Here is a 16,123-nt window from a genome sequence, read left to right as displayed (position 1 = left end):
CCCTTCGGCCAGGAAAGGTGAGGAGGTGGTTGGGTGTGGGGTAAGGGATCTGAATCCTCACCCAGCGAAGCAGGACATCAGTGCACACTGTGCAAATAGGGTAGGTCAGGAAGCAGCAGGCACATAATACTTAGGTGTATGGAGGTAATTACCAGAAGAAACAGCCAAGAATTGGAAGGAGCAGGACTGGGGGAAAGGGTGTGGGGCTTTTTATCATTATAAGCTTCTATATTCTACTTGATTTTTCTAGGCATATGCTAGAGACGGTGATGATAATGAGATGATAATGGTCATCTCATTATCTTTCTTCTTTCTCCTCTTTTCTTCCATGGCCTCCCTTGTTTCCACCCAGGACTCATCCACTTCCTCTATCCAGTCCTTTATTTAACAATGTGTCCTGAGCCCATGCAGGGTCAGACTCCAGGACTCAGAGATGCCTGAGCACAACAGGCCCACCCTGGGGAGCCCTGCCTGGCCCTGGCCCCCAGCCTCTCTCCTGTCTCAGCACCAGGCTCAGTGAGGTTTCCCCACACCCAGAAAGATGTAGAAGGGGCAGCAGGAGAGGCCAGCAGGGTGAGGTGAGACCATCTGGGTATGAGTACAGGCAGCAAGCAGCTGGTTTAAAAATAAAGAGGCTCTAGAATGACTAACTTCAAACATAAATAATTTTTACGAGTATTAGTGACAATGTGTTTTTATAACAAATCATCATAGAGCAATTTCTCATGCATCTGACATTGTCAGGGAACAAAACCTTGCCCATGTGGGAATTTTCCGGCTCACTGAGTTTTACCATTGATTTGGGCAACTTTGGATCAGACTCGTTCCCAGATGAATCGCACACATCCCTGTCTCCTCAGACAGAACGCCAGCTGACATTTGTGTGCCTGAAGGGCCTTGGAATGCATCCATCCAGCCCCCTCCATTCATAGCTGGGAATTTAACCTTTCCCCAATGCCTCAGTGTCTCCACCACGAGTGCTGCTCATAGCTCTGGGCTGGAGCACAGTGAAGCCCGCAGGTGCCCAGGTGGTGTCAGAACCACTCAGATCACAGGCCACCTCTGGGCTCTCTGCTTTTAGCCCTGAAGGGCGCACTGACCTTCAGCTTGGAAACTCAGAAAAGGAGGAACTGGGCTCGCTGAGCCCCAATGTCCCATCAAACTCACACCTGATGCCCCTTGACCATCCTTCTCCTCTCAGACCTCCAGGACCTACCACCAGTGCCCAGACACCCGGGGCCTGGGGACCACAGAGAGGGCAACTGTCACGAAAGAGACAGGGTGGTGCAAGGCCCAGAGGGCACCAGCTGTGATGGCTGCTCAGTTCAGGAGACCAAGCAAGTGTCCCAAGGGCAGAGTTGAGAACTAGAGCCAAATGAGCAGAGAACCAAATGCCACCAACATGAGTCCATGACAAGGGGAAAAGGGTGGGCACAGATCATGAGGAAATATGAGGTTCCCTAACACACCCCACGACATTCATGATTTAGGCTTGAAACCAAGGGCCCGGGTCATTTTTAATTTGGTCTCTAAATGGACAATGTGATAGGGACGATTATGAGCTAAATCGTGACTCCCCCAAAATGCATATGTTGAAGCCCTAACCCCCAATATCTCAGGATATGACTGTATTTGGAGATATGGTCTTTAAAGAGGTAATGAAGTTAAAATGATAACACGAGGGTGTCACTAATTAGGTGAGCACTAATCCACCGTGACTGATGTCCTTATAAGAAGAGGAATTTAGGGCGCCGTCACACAGAGGGGAGACCGTGAGAAGACAGAGGTGGAAGGCAGCCATCTGAAAGCCAAAGAGAGAGACTCGGAAGAAACCATCTGCCAACACCTCGATCTCTGACTTCTAGCCTCCCAAACTGTGAGAAAATAAAGTTCTGGTGTTCAAGCCACTCAGTCTGTGGTACTTTGTTATGACAGCCAAGCAAACTAATACAGGGACTGATACTAACATATAAAAAATATACGGGTAGAGGGATGGGAAGCGACAGAAGGAGATCCAATTTATAGGTCTGTCAGGTCTTTCTTTCTGTGCAGACCTGGAAGTAACCATGAAGAGACTTTCAGCATTCTATAATTTTAAAAAATTAATTATTTACCCTTGGAAAACTCTAAGGTATGTTCTCAACAAGATTTCTCTGGCTTTCCACAATGCAATGTTTCAGGGCCTGAGATCTTTGAAGTCTTAGAAAAGATAAAGGGCTCTGCTTGTGAGCTTATAAATTTGGCTCCTGACCGAGGTCCAGGCAGCCATCTTTGCCACTAAATCTCAGCTCCTCAGTGAAATGTAACAAACACCAATCACATCGTAGCCCCACCACCGCCTGCTTAAAACCCTTCCCATGGGCTCCCGCTGCCCTTGGATTAAGATAAAATCTAAATCCAGGTCTGTACTGCAAGGCCCCACAAGGTCAGACCCCTGTCTGCCCCTCCAGCAGCATGGCTTCCATGTCCCTTCTCACACTGGCATGAAGCTGCCCTGACCCTTCAGAGCCTGTCATACAGTAGGCTCCTTCCTGGCACAGGGTCTTTGCACAAACTGTTCCCTTGTCTGGAATCCTCTTGGTCGAGTTAACTGCTATTGCTCTGCAGACCAGAGCACCAGCATTGCTTCCTCAGAGAAGCTTGCCTGATGACCCTTCCCTGCCCCCGCCCAGGTCAAGTCCCTTGTCATCCCCTTGTCTCCTAGGGTAACCAATTTTTAATGTCCGCTTCCCCCTCCCTGAGGCTGTGAGCTCCATGAGGGTAGGCTCCAGGGGTCCTCAGCCTGGGGCCAGGTGAGATTGACCGGAGGGTGAGCTGTGTTTATCTATTGAGAGGGTAGCAGGCCCCTTGGTTAGTACAGGAACCTTAAACACCAGTGCCTAATCCCAGCTGGATGTTTGGTCTTATCTTGGAACTTTCCTGCAGCTGTTAAGCGTAAGGAGTCTGAATGACAGCCCAGAAAAAGCTGTTGCTGCTGGTGGTGGCGGTGGTTCCAGAAGGGAAAGAAAGGGGAGGGAAGGAAAGGGAGAAAGCACACGAACATTTATTGGGCACTTATTACTTGTGTTAGGATGTATGTGGACTGCTGGGCTACCTACTTTCACCTCGTCTTTATGGCAACCCCTAAAAGATTGGTACAAGCATCCCCGTTTTGTTGGTAAGGAAAGGCTCAGAGAGGTTAAGTCTTTTGTTTAAAGATGCAGAGTCGGTAAGACCCAATGCAGTTTTGGATCCCAGATCCGCCTGACCCCAAGGCCCATGCCCTATGACCCACACGACTTGGAAATCATGTCAAATGGCTCAAGGAGCGATGGCTCCCGCCACGGGCAGTGGCCCTGGGGATCATGTCAGGGTGCAGTCCTCATGAGCACCCAACGCTGCCTGCCTAAATGAACTGCATTTCTTCCACATCCAGATATGACGGTTTTCAAATAAACGTACGACCCGCAATGATGAACACAATACAAATCCCTCTCACCGGGCTTACTGAATTTCGCGGCAGTCCTAGGAGGGAGGGCAAGTTGGGGCAGGCACACACACGCACTGAAATGTTCAGCATGTGGTGTGCTTTCCCTCCCATGGGTGGCAAAAGAGCCATAGGTGACAAAGTGTCGAGCGGAAAGAGGAGAGCACGGTTCTTTTGTCATATATATACATAAAGAAAATAAAAGAAAAAGTTTAGAAAATGCAGACGTAGGTGCATTGACTTTCTAGAAGGCGTCTAAGGGTACATGGGATGCCTCTGAGGAGGAGAAATGGCGGACCGTGTGCAGGGGACTTATCACTGTATACTTCTTGAACAGTGTATCATTTAAATAATAAAAAAATTAAAAACGTTAATGAATATAACATTTTTAAAAGGCAATAGCAAGAGGGTGATGCTTAACTCTGGGCACAAAGGGCTGAATTTCAGGTAAGACGCTCTCGTACCCTCTTCAATTTCTATTCGTGAGGAGCCCAGTGATGATAAACTCGGAGGCTCGTAATTGAGCCGGAGACTGAAAGGCCTGAGTCACCAGAGGTGACCTTGGAAATTTGGATTCTTTTTCATAAAACACACACAATCATCCTTGTGTACAGCCGTGCAGGGCTCTCCAAATGCCAGGGCCCAGGGAAGGAGACTTAATTCTTGCTCTGTTGGGATCCACCATGTTTCTGGGTTCCTTCTGCCCAAATCCCCCTCCCCCCACCCCCTGCCCTGTCCCCCACGTGCACCATGCACCCACCACCCACCCTGGCCACACTCACATGGACAGGACCTTCACTTCCAAGATTTCGTGCCTCAGCTCCAGGCATCTTGTGGAGTTGTATTCTAAAGGGCCCTCGTAAAATTCAAAATACCTGGGAACCAACAGGAACAGAGGTTACTATGCAGAGAAGCCAGCCTGACTTTCAGGGGCCTGCCAGGGCTCTTCTGTGGGGGAGTGGGGAACTGTCCTGGTCAAATAAACAGAGCAAATCAGTTCCACCCAGCAGATACATGGTGGGGGGCTCCAGGACCACTGGGGCCTCCAGTCTGCTCATGGGTAGGTGACTACACACAGTACCCCCGATACCCTGGGAGTATAGCATGTATGGGAGCAGGACCCCATTTCAGCAAATCATGACATTCAGAAGCAGATTTGGTTTCAAGTTGACGCAAAGGAGAAGAAAAGGATAATCTGTGCATGTTTTTGCTCTGGCTCTTCTTGTGACCAGCCATTGAAGGTGTCAGCACTGAGGGTCAGGCGGTGAGCCTGCTGCTTCAGCTGGTCCTGCCCTTTCCCGCCCCTTTGTCCTCCTCTTGGGGAAGTGTCACCCAATGACAGCTACAAGTGTAGCTGAGATCTACTGCTTTTCCCACTGTACAAGCATTTCCACTTCCATTAGCCCACTTGATCCTCATGCTCACGCTGTGACTAGGTGAGACTGACATTTCTTTCTCCCCACATGGAACCTGGGGAAACTGAGGCTACACAGATGGCGCTCCAGGCCCCATTGTCACTGGAGGCCCTGGCTGGGCTTGGTCTCGGTCTCATTGCAGAGAGTGCTCAAACATCAGCTGGCTCCAGGTATGTCAGAGCCACCTCAGGTTTCCTTCTGTACCTTCAGGCAGAGTAACAGCACCAATTTCAGCCAATGCACGCCAAGCCCTTGCCACGGGCCAAGTGCAGTGCCCAGCACTCCACATGGAGGCATTCACTTTTAGGCTTTGTAACTAGCCTGGGAGGAAACAGATCATCATCACTATGCACCAGAACAAGCTCTGGGAGTTAACTCACTTGCCCAGAGTCGTGCCGATGGTAGGCGGCAGAGCTAGAACATGAACCTGCACACTGACTCAGGGCTGCTCTTGTCCACTCACCTCCAAGGACAGCGGGTGTCCCCTGAAAAGGGCCCTCCAGCCTCCCACTGCCACTGGGCGAGGAGACCTTTAAGACGTCCCTTCCTCGCACCAGACAGTTCGTACCAGCCCAGGGAAGGAAGAGCAACCGCTTGACTGTGGGCTGGGGGAGGGTCCCTCAGAGGTAAGACACAGTAGCTCACTGCTGGGCTTGGGCTCGGCCACCGAGGCTGGTGGGGCCACTCACAGCAGAGGCCAGGTACGCCCTCGCCTCACGGCCTCTCCTTCTGGTGGTTGTTCAGAAGAGACCGGGACAGGCTAAGCTGGGGGAGTTGGACTCCATCACAGCTTCAACACCACAGCATCGGGAAGCCTACAGGGTCAAGCCATAATAGACGTCGGGGGACGGCGGCCTCGCAATAGGTGGCCGTGGAGAATCAGAAGTGGGAGTGGCGCCCCATGGCTCCTCCTGGGCCCTGTGAGCCATGAGCAGGAATTTAAAATAAAGTCCTTCCTCGAGGATTTCCCAGACACCTTCCCCGTGTGGGGCAGCTGTCATTTCACATATGTTCCCACACGTCTAACTTGCACGTACAAACTCAGGGATGTGCTGCGTTAGAAATACTAAATCGTTTCGCCCAATAAATGGGCTTCCTTTAAAAATATTCGTATTTTAAATAACTTTTAAATATAATTTTATATTTAATACTTTAAAAAATATTTCATTTATAAATACCTGTTCTTAATAATTTTAATATAACAATAATTTTTAAGCATTATAGTTATATATTTAAGTAAATTAAAATAATATTTTAAAATATCAAAACATTTTATACAACAAATTGACTTCTATTTACAAAATAATTTGGCTCCTTGTTCTTGTGTCATAAAAGAATTGAAACTGCGTTAATAAGAACAAGGCACTGGGGAATCCCCAAAATATCACACGCGCCTTTTCCTGTTTCCCTGTGTTTCAAACCTCCTTTCTCTGTCATTCTCACCTGGCAGACTCATACCGACCCTTCAGTATCCCGGTTCAAATACCCCCACTTCTGGAAAGCCTTCTCTGACCCCCACCTCCAGGGCCTCTCTGTAGACTATCTCTTAATTAGAGCAAATAGCATCATATTAAAATGGTCGTTTATGTATCCATTTCCCCTTCCACACTGTGAGAATCTCAAACATGGAGACTCTGTCTTTGCTAGGATATTTCCCAGACGCCCTTGCAGTTAGGATTCTGGATGCAGTTTAGATTCAACCAATCGAGGAGCACTTACACGAGACTGATTCAGAACTGTTACAGGAGAAGCACGACAAGGCTCAGAGCATTGTTTTACCGGTACAGAATGTGGCAGGGGTGGCGCGGCTCTTGGAAACCACAGTGATGGCAGCACCTTCATGATTATATCGGAGGCAGCAGCTTTCATGGCTGCCTCGCTTCAAATGCAGTTTAGAGAGGCATTTCTGGAAGCTCTGCCTGGTATCTTTCTTCAGCCAACCTGTACCCTTAATAAATCCCTTTCTGCTTGAACTAGTTAAAATAGATTCTGCTATCTGTAGCTAAGGGGTCAGCTTTGGGCCACACACAAAAAGTCCATGACCTTGGCTCTAATACATGGTGTTTTCCAGTCACACCATAGTAAGTGAGGTCTGGTGTCTTAGTACAAAGATCATCATTTGCAACCAGAGCCAGTGGCACTAAGCCCTTTGGAATCCCCTGAGCCATTTGAAGCCATGATCTCAGGCTGCTACCAGAAAAACTCTAGATTCAAGTGATGCAAGAGATACTTATGAGGAGACTCATCCTAAAGTGCTCAGGGAATCGGGAGATGTGTGGACATATCTTGGATATGCCTCTAAACCAGCTGTGTGACTCTGGCTAAATCACTTCCTCCCTCTGGGCCTCTGCTTTCTCCTCCCTAAAATAATCTGTTTGAACCAGGTGATAAAGCCCACCCAGCACTAAAATGCGGTACCAAGGTTCCCTCAGTGTTTGCCACTCACTAACCAAGCCAGAACAATAGTATGAACTAAAGATTCACAAACAGGAGGAAGTTAAAACCTAACAGCACCTCTCTTCAATCAGCCAGCTCCTCCATGGCCTCCACAAGGCCCCCGCTGCTTCACCTCCACCAGCCTCCACCCAGTTTCCCTTTCTCCTGAATCCCCAACGTCACTCATACACGGAACTAGGCAGTAGGATGATCCCAAATGGTCTTGTGCCATGTGCTTAGCGGCTGTCAGGTGGAGAGGCTTTCAGAACAGGGTTCACCTCCCTTCTCTGCCCCTCACTGGCCACCCCAGGCCCGTCACTTTTCTGAGCCTTACTTTCCTCATCTGCGAAATCAGTATTAAAAGTGCAACAGATGTGTAACAGGGTTAAAATAAGATATTGATAAGAGTTTCAGGGAAAGGACTAGCACAGTGCCTGACATACAGGAATACCTAAGAAATATTCATTCCCTTTCATGCCCTTTCTCTTGCCATTAAAGGACAAGAGCTGATAGTAGATGCCCAGGAAGTCAGAGGCTTGCGTACAGTCCCTCTGCTGCCTGATGGCAGAGCTGAGTCAGAGATGAATAACTCAGGAAGTTTCTCCATTGTCTGGATCCTCCTGCTGCTGCTCTTAGTAAACGTCTCCCCTGCTAGTGCTCGGACAAAGCTCATGCTGAGTCCTGGTCGATGTGGGGATGTCCCAGATCACGCATCTCTGTTGCAGACTCCATGGATTAACTATGTGTTTCTGATGCTTTGACATCTGGGGCCTTGCTGACCCCAGAGAGACTGCCCCTCTCAGGCTAGCCTAGAGGTACCTAGAGATACTAAGGACTCACTCACTTGTAGGCCTGTGAGTACATCTTTCAAATGCAAACCTATCAATATGGAGCTGATACTCCAGCCCTATCAACTCCTCTCACACTCAGGGCTACCATCCCAGGTGCCCTGAAAACACTCCAGTTGGTACCCAAGTAAAAGTCATCAAAACTGCTCCATGCCCAGGTTTAAGCCTTAGTTTTCCCATCTGGAACATGGAGCTAGTAGCCCTTGCTTCCTTCTCCATCCTACTTGGGCTTTACTTTTGGAAGGTTGTACTGCTACATCGCAATCTCTAAAGATGATTGACTTGAGGAAATAAAATTGTGAGAAGCACTGTCACACTAGGTCACCCCTAGATACTGCTTCTGACAGGATGGATGGCCAAGAATATAGACCATTATGCAAACATCAAAAATGATGCTTACGTTTTTTTGTACAATGACATAGGAAGAGGCTAACATAATAATATTGAGTGGAAAATGCAATTTACAAAGCTGTGATCCCCCAAAAGAATTATCTATAGACCTGTGAATGCATAGGAAGAGAGAGAGAATGCAACAAAATATTAATGGTGGGTTTCTCTGAGTAATGGGATTGTGAGTGGTTTTAAAAATACTTTTCTGTATTTTTTACAAGTTTTCTGTAATGGAGTTATGACTCTTTTATTATTGGAAGTCACTAATAAAGGCCCTTTCCTAGATTTCCCTTGAAATAGCTCTAGCTTGCCCTTAGCCTACTAGAAGGTTGACAGAAGCAGTTTCTCCAACCTTCTTAACTCCATTAGCCTCTCAAGGTGAATTAGTCACGATCTCTTCTTACAATTCTGGAAAGACGATCTCTACCCAGCTCAAAGGGAAGAGGACCCTGGCATCATACTCGACACCTCACTGGTATAAATAGTCCCAGACGGTCAGATAGGAGTCCAGCTCATCTCAGATGCCACTTGGCTTCTGGCAGCCAAGTCTGATGCTGGTGCCAGGCTGCATCTGTCTTGCCCATGTCTTGGTGCCCTTAGAAACACTGGTGGGCAGCTCTGGGAAGCCCTGGCCACCTGATCATCAGGTGGTGGCCTCCACTAAGGGAAGACAAATGCCAAGGTGACCATTAGTCCCCCTCCTCCTACCCAGACTTGGGCTCCAGCTCTGCAGGCTAAGGAGGCCTCGTTTCAGCAGGCCCTGGGTCCAGTGTGCAGAGTCTGGCTTTGTCATTCCTGCCAGCCTTACCCCATAAGCCTGCTCCACACAGGTCTCCCCTGTTGGCCTGATCCTTCTCCAGAGCTTCTTTGGGACCATGAGGGTCTTCCTTGAGGGCCACAGTAATTTAAGCCCCAGCAGCTACTGGCTGGTACAGGATAAGGCCCATGCATTCAACTGTCTATCGAACACTCCCCTTCCTCCCCAGGTGCTAACAGTGTTCAAGAAAACGGGAGCCCAGAGAGGTCACTGTATCATGCGAGGACTCACCTGTTAGGCCTGTTAGGCCTCCACCAGCCTCGGGAACAGGGCAGCTTCCCCAGCTCAGCAGTCTGAACCCAGAGTCTCAGAGAACCACAGAGTAGTTTATCTATTCCATACTGGGTAGGAAACCAGTGTGGGTATGGTACCTCTATACAAATTATGAAAAAGCACCTTTTTCTCCGAATGAATTAAGCCACATGCCAGGCACATGGCTTGTCAAGTGAGAGTGAGCTGGATTTGAGACACACCTGACCCCTCGGCTGGGTATCTTTGTGCAGTGCCCACCCCGCACAACTGTTTCTGGCAGCCTGATACTAGACTCTTTAACTGTCACTCATTTAATCCTCCCAACAGCCCTGTGAGGCAGGCGTTATTTCCCCATATTATCCCTGAGACTCAGACTGTAAGAGGTAACTTGGCCACAGTCATTCAGCTAGTGTCTAGTGGTGACACTAGAAAGGGAACCTCAGGCTTCCAAGAGCCCATAACCCATGTTCTGACTCTGACAAGCCACGGTCAGGTCGTTGGGGTTTTCTCTGTGAGCAGCCCCTCCCCTTCCCACCGCCGCACAGTGAGCTCAGTGCTATTTCTAGAGCCAGAACAGCTGTTGTCTCGAGACCGCACACTACCCGCCAGAGCAAACGCACAGAAATCAGAGTCTGCAAATTGCAGCCTGACAACTCGAAGGACTGGAGCATCTTCCCAAATAGGTAGAGAGAGAGGCAAGAAGGGCTTGGCTGTTACCCGCAGGATGCTGCTGCCAGGAGGAGAGACCTGGCCTGGACCCCTGCCTGGACCACGGCCTTCTCTGGGCCAGGGTTTCCTCGTGTGTCCACAGGAATCCCCCGAGCTGTCCTGAGAGATCAGAACAGAAAGCTAAAGCGCCCGATGTCCTAACTGCAACCCTCGATAGTCTGGTAATTAATCTGCTCCTGGTGTGAGCCTCACTGGAGTGTCCTTCCTGGCGTGGGGCGGGGTTGGGGGGTCAGGGACAAAGCTTAATGCCACCACTCCTCCTTTCCCCGAACAGCAGTTCTGCAGGGCCCCAGATCATGTGTCTAGCACATTCCCTGGAACGGCACATGTGCGGTGGCCTTATTTTCTGGGCCAAACCAGGGAGCCCTGAAAAGCTCCCCTTGTAAAATTCATCTCAGCAGCCAGAAGCCTCCATGTGTCTAAACGCGCCCTGGCCAGCCTTCACACGCACAACGTCCTACTGCTCCTGATCCTCCAAATTCTTCCCAGCTGGCTGGAGCCTAAGAGCTCTGTCCCTTTATTTATGCATTTATTTTTGTCCTTTTCTGCAGATGTGAAAATTGGCCAGATAGGCTTATGCTAAGCCAGCCTATACGTACAATGTACAGACCCACTGCTGCCTGGCCCCCAACGATGTCACCATACCATGGGAAGTTCTTTCCCTTGGGGTAACCTTGCCACTAAGGGCTCCTGCTTGAAATGCAGGACCCCAGGAGAAGGTGGAAAGGAAGAATTTTCCGGGGGTAATAGAAAAACACCAAGCACAGGGGCTGGGGAATAGGGGTAACACAAGGAAGATAAAAAAAACACAAGGGAGGTAAGAGACCCTACAGGTCATCTTGCCTATAGTGCTGATGGCAGTACTCATGATAGGGAGGGAGTATGCACATAATCCCTACTCACCAGTACAGCCATTTCATTACAGTCTAACAGCCAGGAGCTGAAGAGACCCAGTCCAACCCTGGGGGATCTGTCCAGCGTGACCCATTAGTGCTGGAACCCAGAGTCACACTCTGTGGAGTGGGTCCCAGCTCCACCATACACCACCTGGAATTAGTGACTCTCAGTTTTCCCATCTGTAACTGCGGACGATGACAGTAGCCACTTCAAAGGTTTGAGGGTGAGAATTAAACGCGGTAGGACGCCTGGCACACAATCAGACCTCAACAGGGCTTTGCCACAGGCGTTGCCCTTCGAGGTCCAACTCGAGACTCACCCCTCCACGGAAGCATCTCTGACTTCTACATGGAGCTCTTGGAGCACTCGTCATCCAGACCACACAATTTATTACCTAATTATACAGTCTTGAAACAATTAGGGAACAATTCAATACGGCATAATAAAGTGCTGCATTGAATTCCATCAAATTCCTTCCAGCTCTGAAATATGACAGTTCCAAACCCCATATTGTGCAGTGCACACTAGAGACACACTCAGATCTCAATCCAGAGAGAAGAGCTCTGGCTCAGGCCCTTGGCACTCAGCTTGGGGCTTGCTCTTTTCGCCTGTGGCTGGCGCTACCTTTCCACTAGGAAGCTCCTGTACCCCAACCTGTAGTCCAGCTGTACAGGGAGAATGCTGTTCCAGGAACAGGCAGCAGCTTGGCCAGCTCTGCTCTAGACGTCAGAGAGAAGTGTCTCTTGAGTTGTCTTTGCACACCTCCTCTTGCCATCCCAGACCAGGAGAGACAAGGCCATGCAGAGTCTGGGAAAAGAGGTTGATGAGGCCGGCTTCCTGTGGACTGGAATTTAGAGGGTCCTGAGGGCTCTGCATGCACAGGGGTCTGGCCCACTTCTCCAGGGCAGGAGGCTCCTTGGGATTTGGGGAATGCCTGAGCAAACACGGAAGGGTTTACATGTTCTGGCCAGAGAGTCCGGTGTGTGCGTGATGATAGAAACAACCCTCTGTGCAGACACATCTTATAGAATGTAGAGTTAAGGGGGCTACCAGGGAAGGCTTCAGGGAGGAGGTGGGATAGGTAGTGGATACTGGCAGGAAGACAGGGACTAGGATGTGGAGCAGGGTGCAGTTGGCAGAAGCTGAGTGAAGCCCTTTGTGCTGTGTCTGAGAGTCACTGCCTGGGACCCTGCCCTCAGCCCCTGTGACTAGGGGTCCTTTCCCTGGGACATTCTGAGGTAGTGGATGCAACACTGCCCACCCTGTAGGATCAAGAACACCAAGGTCACTGCTGCCTCCTCCTGCCTTCTGAGTGGTCACTGGGCAGGCAGGCAGTTGGCCGGGCCAGGGGGTCAAAGCACTGAGCTGGCCAGGGAAGACAATGATCTCCCTCCTTCCTCCTCCCCCAACCCCATCTCCCTTCCCAGAACTGCAGTGCTCGGTGGGGGCGTGTCCCGGAGGGTCTCTCGGTCAGTTTTGGCAGAAGTACATGATCTGCCCTCACTGCTTTCTCTCTCCTTCTCCTACAACCCCTCCCCCACCTTCAGCTCCATTTTCTCACACCCCCACCCAGAACTCTCAGACCACCCTCCTACCAGCCCTTCTCAAGAGAAAATTCTCTGATCATTCCAAACGGAGAATAGGTTTGTGATTCCAAGGTTTGTTAATCCCCCTTTCTGGGGATTAATTTTCAAAGACAGTGCCTGGAGAAGACAAGGTTTAATCCAAAGGAATAAATCCCTAAGGGAGAATTCAGGGACACTAACACCGATGTTTGCTTTCTTACCAACAGCCTTTACTGTGTCGCTGCTTAGTTCCTCTTTTATTCAAGTAGCACCTATTGCATGGCAGGTACTATACTGGGGTGCTGAGAATTCAAAGATAGAGAAGCACAATTGCTGTCCAGTGGGGAGACAGAAACATAAACACATAATTTGAACTGTCTTCAAAGACCTTCCTGCTTCTTCAAAGGACCCACTTAAATAGAAGTATTTGCTGATTAAAAATTATTCCGACCCGCTTATTAAAACAGTTCCCCTAAGGACGCTTATTGGACAACACTTTTAGACCTAGACTCAAAATTCTATGTCAATTATTTTTTACAACTCACGCACTTTCCAATTTGGCCCAGACTTCGCCCAGCTCATGTCCAATGAGAAGTCCTGACCACAGCCTGCGCGAGCACTATCTGGCCTGGATTTTCTTTGGGATCCTCTTTGGAATTTTCCAGATGGATCATTTGGACCTCCTCCTTCTTCTTATAGCTCCTGGTCGAGTATACGATTTATGAGTCATTTGCTTTTTTGTCCCTCTTTATCCTCTGGTTATATAGATGGTACCTCCTGACTTCCCTTCCAACTCCGTTAATAATGAATGATAGCAGGTTGTATCATACTTCACATACCACCCAACTATACATAGCAAAATGTGGCACACGCTGAATTATTCAATCGGTGAGTAATGCCGGCATGCTCATCACATACTCCAGGCACAGAAAGTGTGCATCGGGATGATATCCTTCACCCTACAGAGCATCCTCCATGGCATCCTCCCCCGGGCCCTGCAAATCTGCTGCCAGAAGCTGTCCTGCCCATTTTGCAGAGGGTAGAAGCTGCTCCTACGCCAAGGTAAAAAATTGCAGGCATATGGGTCAGTTCTAATTACATTAACTGTTATCTCCCACATATTGCCATTTCTCAATTTTTGTGGGTACTGTTGGGGTCAACCAAAAATCGGGATCTGAAATTGGAACTGTCCCAGAAAAACTCGGGCTGTATAGTCATCGCATTTCTAAGGAGGTGCCTGGTTAAACGGTGGCTCTCCGAGGGAAATCAAGTCAGCTGGTGAGGACGACTGTTAAGTAAAGGGAGCCTTAATTCCAAAACCAAACCAGTACTGCCAGTGGCGTCCCTGACCCTGAGGGACCCTGGCTGGCGGGTAAGAGGAGGCTGGTCCGAGGAGAAAATAAAGGGGAGGGAGATGAGACAGAGAGAAGGAAAGAAAGGAAGCGGAGGAGAGAGGAAGGACATAGGGATGGAGAAAGAAAAGTGTATCAAGAAAGGGTGGCAAGAGGAAAGGAAGAGGAGAGAAGAGGTGGGTGAAACAAGCCGAGAAATTAGAGACAAAATCGTGGAAAGAGGGAGGAAGGAGAAAAGCTGCTGGCGGTCAAAGAAGTTAGAACTCTTGCGGTGGTCTCAGCCACTGCTCAGGGACGTGCCCAGAACTGGCCTCCCAGGGGCCTGTCCCATCTGACTTAGTCAATCCACTGCTCAGGGACGTGCCCAGAACTGGCCTCCCAACATCCTTCCTTGTCCAAAAAGTTCCCCACAATGCCCTCCTTGCAATGAATGCATCTGACTTAGTCAAATAGCATTTTCTAGCCCAAACCTCTTGATCTCTTCACAGAGTCCTTCCCAGGGAGGCAGACACTTGCTGACTGATCTAGACCATCCACCTCCAACCCGACCCCCCCTACCCCGTCCAGGTGGGTGGGTCACACAGCAGAGGGCTGGCATTGGAAATTCCATGGACAACTCTGGACCCCTCACTCTCCCTGGGCGACATCCCAGGGGCCCAGCAGCTGGCCAGTGCTCCCAGCACACATTTGTGGAAAGAACTGAGCTCCTAAAAAGCCAGAATAAGACCCTGATCCCAGTCCACTGCCTGCAGCCACCCCTACGCCCTAAGGCCCGTCTGTGGACACCTCTCCAACTGATTTTTGACTTTGGAACCATATCTTTTCTAAAGCATTGAACGAAATCATACATATTGGGGGTCCCTGAAAAACAAACGACTTCTCTTCTACGGGGCCAATTTAATGTTTTGGTGTTAAAATTAACAGCTATGCAAACTTAGGCCTCTTTCCCAGGGAAACAGTTCTGAGAGTTAGCCCATACTTAGAAATGCAAAATTTAGACACCCGACACTTAATCAGCCCCAGGAAACCCTTAGGTGGGCAGGTTCTGGTCACTCTCTCCAAGCAGAGAGAACATCCTTCCTTGTCCAAAAAATTCCCCACAATGCCCTCCTTGCAATGAATGCATCCTACCTGAGAACAGTCCATTTTCATTCATTCAACAAATAGTTACTGAATCCCTACTCCTGAATATACAGAGCTCCCTTAATCACTGATTTTAGCTGAAAACACTACAATAGATCAATAAAAAATGACCACGTGATTGTATGAATATTGAATCTCAGTACCGTCCTGGCGGAAATGCTTCTTCCCCAGCCAAGGTCAGCCTCACCAGCGGGCAGAAGAAGGCCTGCTTGCATAGTTGGATTTCAGAGGAGCAGGGAGCCCACCACAGACACCACCCTGATGCCACCCCCACACACATCCGCACACACTTGCAGGCTGGTATCCAAAATCTTTGCAGTAGGGAAACACCATACACCCCCACCTCAAATGGAGGCTTGAGACCCAGGCTATTCCCCAGCCATCCCCCGAACAGAGAGGGGCCAGTGAGTCCCTACTTTGTGGTGGCTGGTCCTAGTCTCTATCCCTCATGTCAAAGGAGCCAAGTCAGGATCTCAAAATGCAGTGAGGTTTGAGTCCCTATGCCTAGCCAGCTTCTTCCCTGAGGCAGCTCTGGCAGGTGGGCCATGGGGCAGAGCTCATAAGATCATCCGAGGACGAGGATGGGCTTCCCCCTCCCTGGTTATTCACGGGGGTCTGTACCTGGAGCTGGAGTCACTGCCGCTCTGCACTGCTGGATCGTCGGTGACATTAAAGAGCCCCGTCCAATTGGCCAGCTGGTCGCCACTCTGCCAACCGAACTGGAGGCCTCTGGCAAGAGAACGAGGCAGTCGGTACTCATGCTCATGTGCTGGGTTAAGACTGTCTACCAGAGAGCCACATTCTGTCATTGTT

At 49.6% G+C, this 16,123-nt stretch overlaps 1 protein-coding gene across 6 annotated transcripts in view; it reads right to left on the bottom strand.

Moving 5' to 3' along the window:
* The window catches only part of ST8SIA5 (ST8 alpha-N-acetyl-neuraminide alpha-2,8-sialyltransferase 5), a 42,912-nt gene that overhangs the window by 15,628 nt on the left and 11,161 nt on the right, over positions 1 to 16,123 (bottom strand). For 2 of the 6 annotated variants that reach the window (XM_006919928.3, XM_025038643.1), the window contains exons 2-3: positions 15,932 to 16,039; positions 4,249 to 4,341 (exon numbers count right to left, since the gene is read on the bottom strand). The exons of 1 other annotated variant lie outside the window; for it this stretch is intronic. In XM_006919928.3, coding sequence (XP_006919990.1) covers positions 4,249 to 4,341; positions 15,932 to 16,039 — 201 coding nt within the window. Of the gene's footprint in view, positions 1 to 4,248; positions 4,342 to 15,931; positions 16,040 to 16,123 lie in introns of those variants that run through there. 3 more of the 6 variants (XM_006919929.3, XM_025038645.1, XM_025038646.1) reach the window with 2 other exon arrangements.

Source organism: Pteropus alecto, unplaced genomic scaffold, assembly GCF_000325575.1.
Source record: "Pteropus alecto unplaced genomic scaffold, ASM32557v1 scaffold146, whole genome shotgun sequence".
NCBI classification, from domain to species: Eukaryota; Metazoa; Chordata; class Mammalia; order Chiroptera; family Pteropodidae; genus Pteropus; species Pteropus alecto.
Note: the sequence above shows the minus strand (reverse complement) of the source record. Positions and strands in the feature narration are given on the sequence as shown.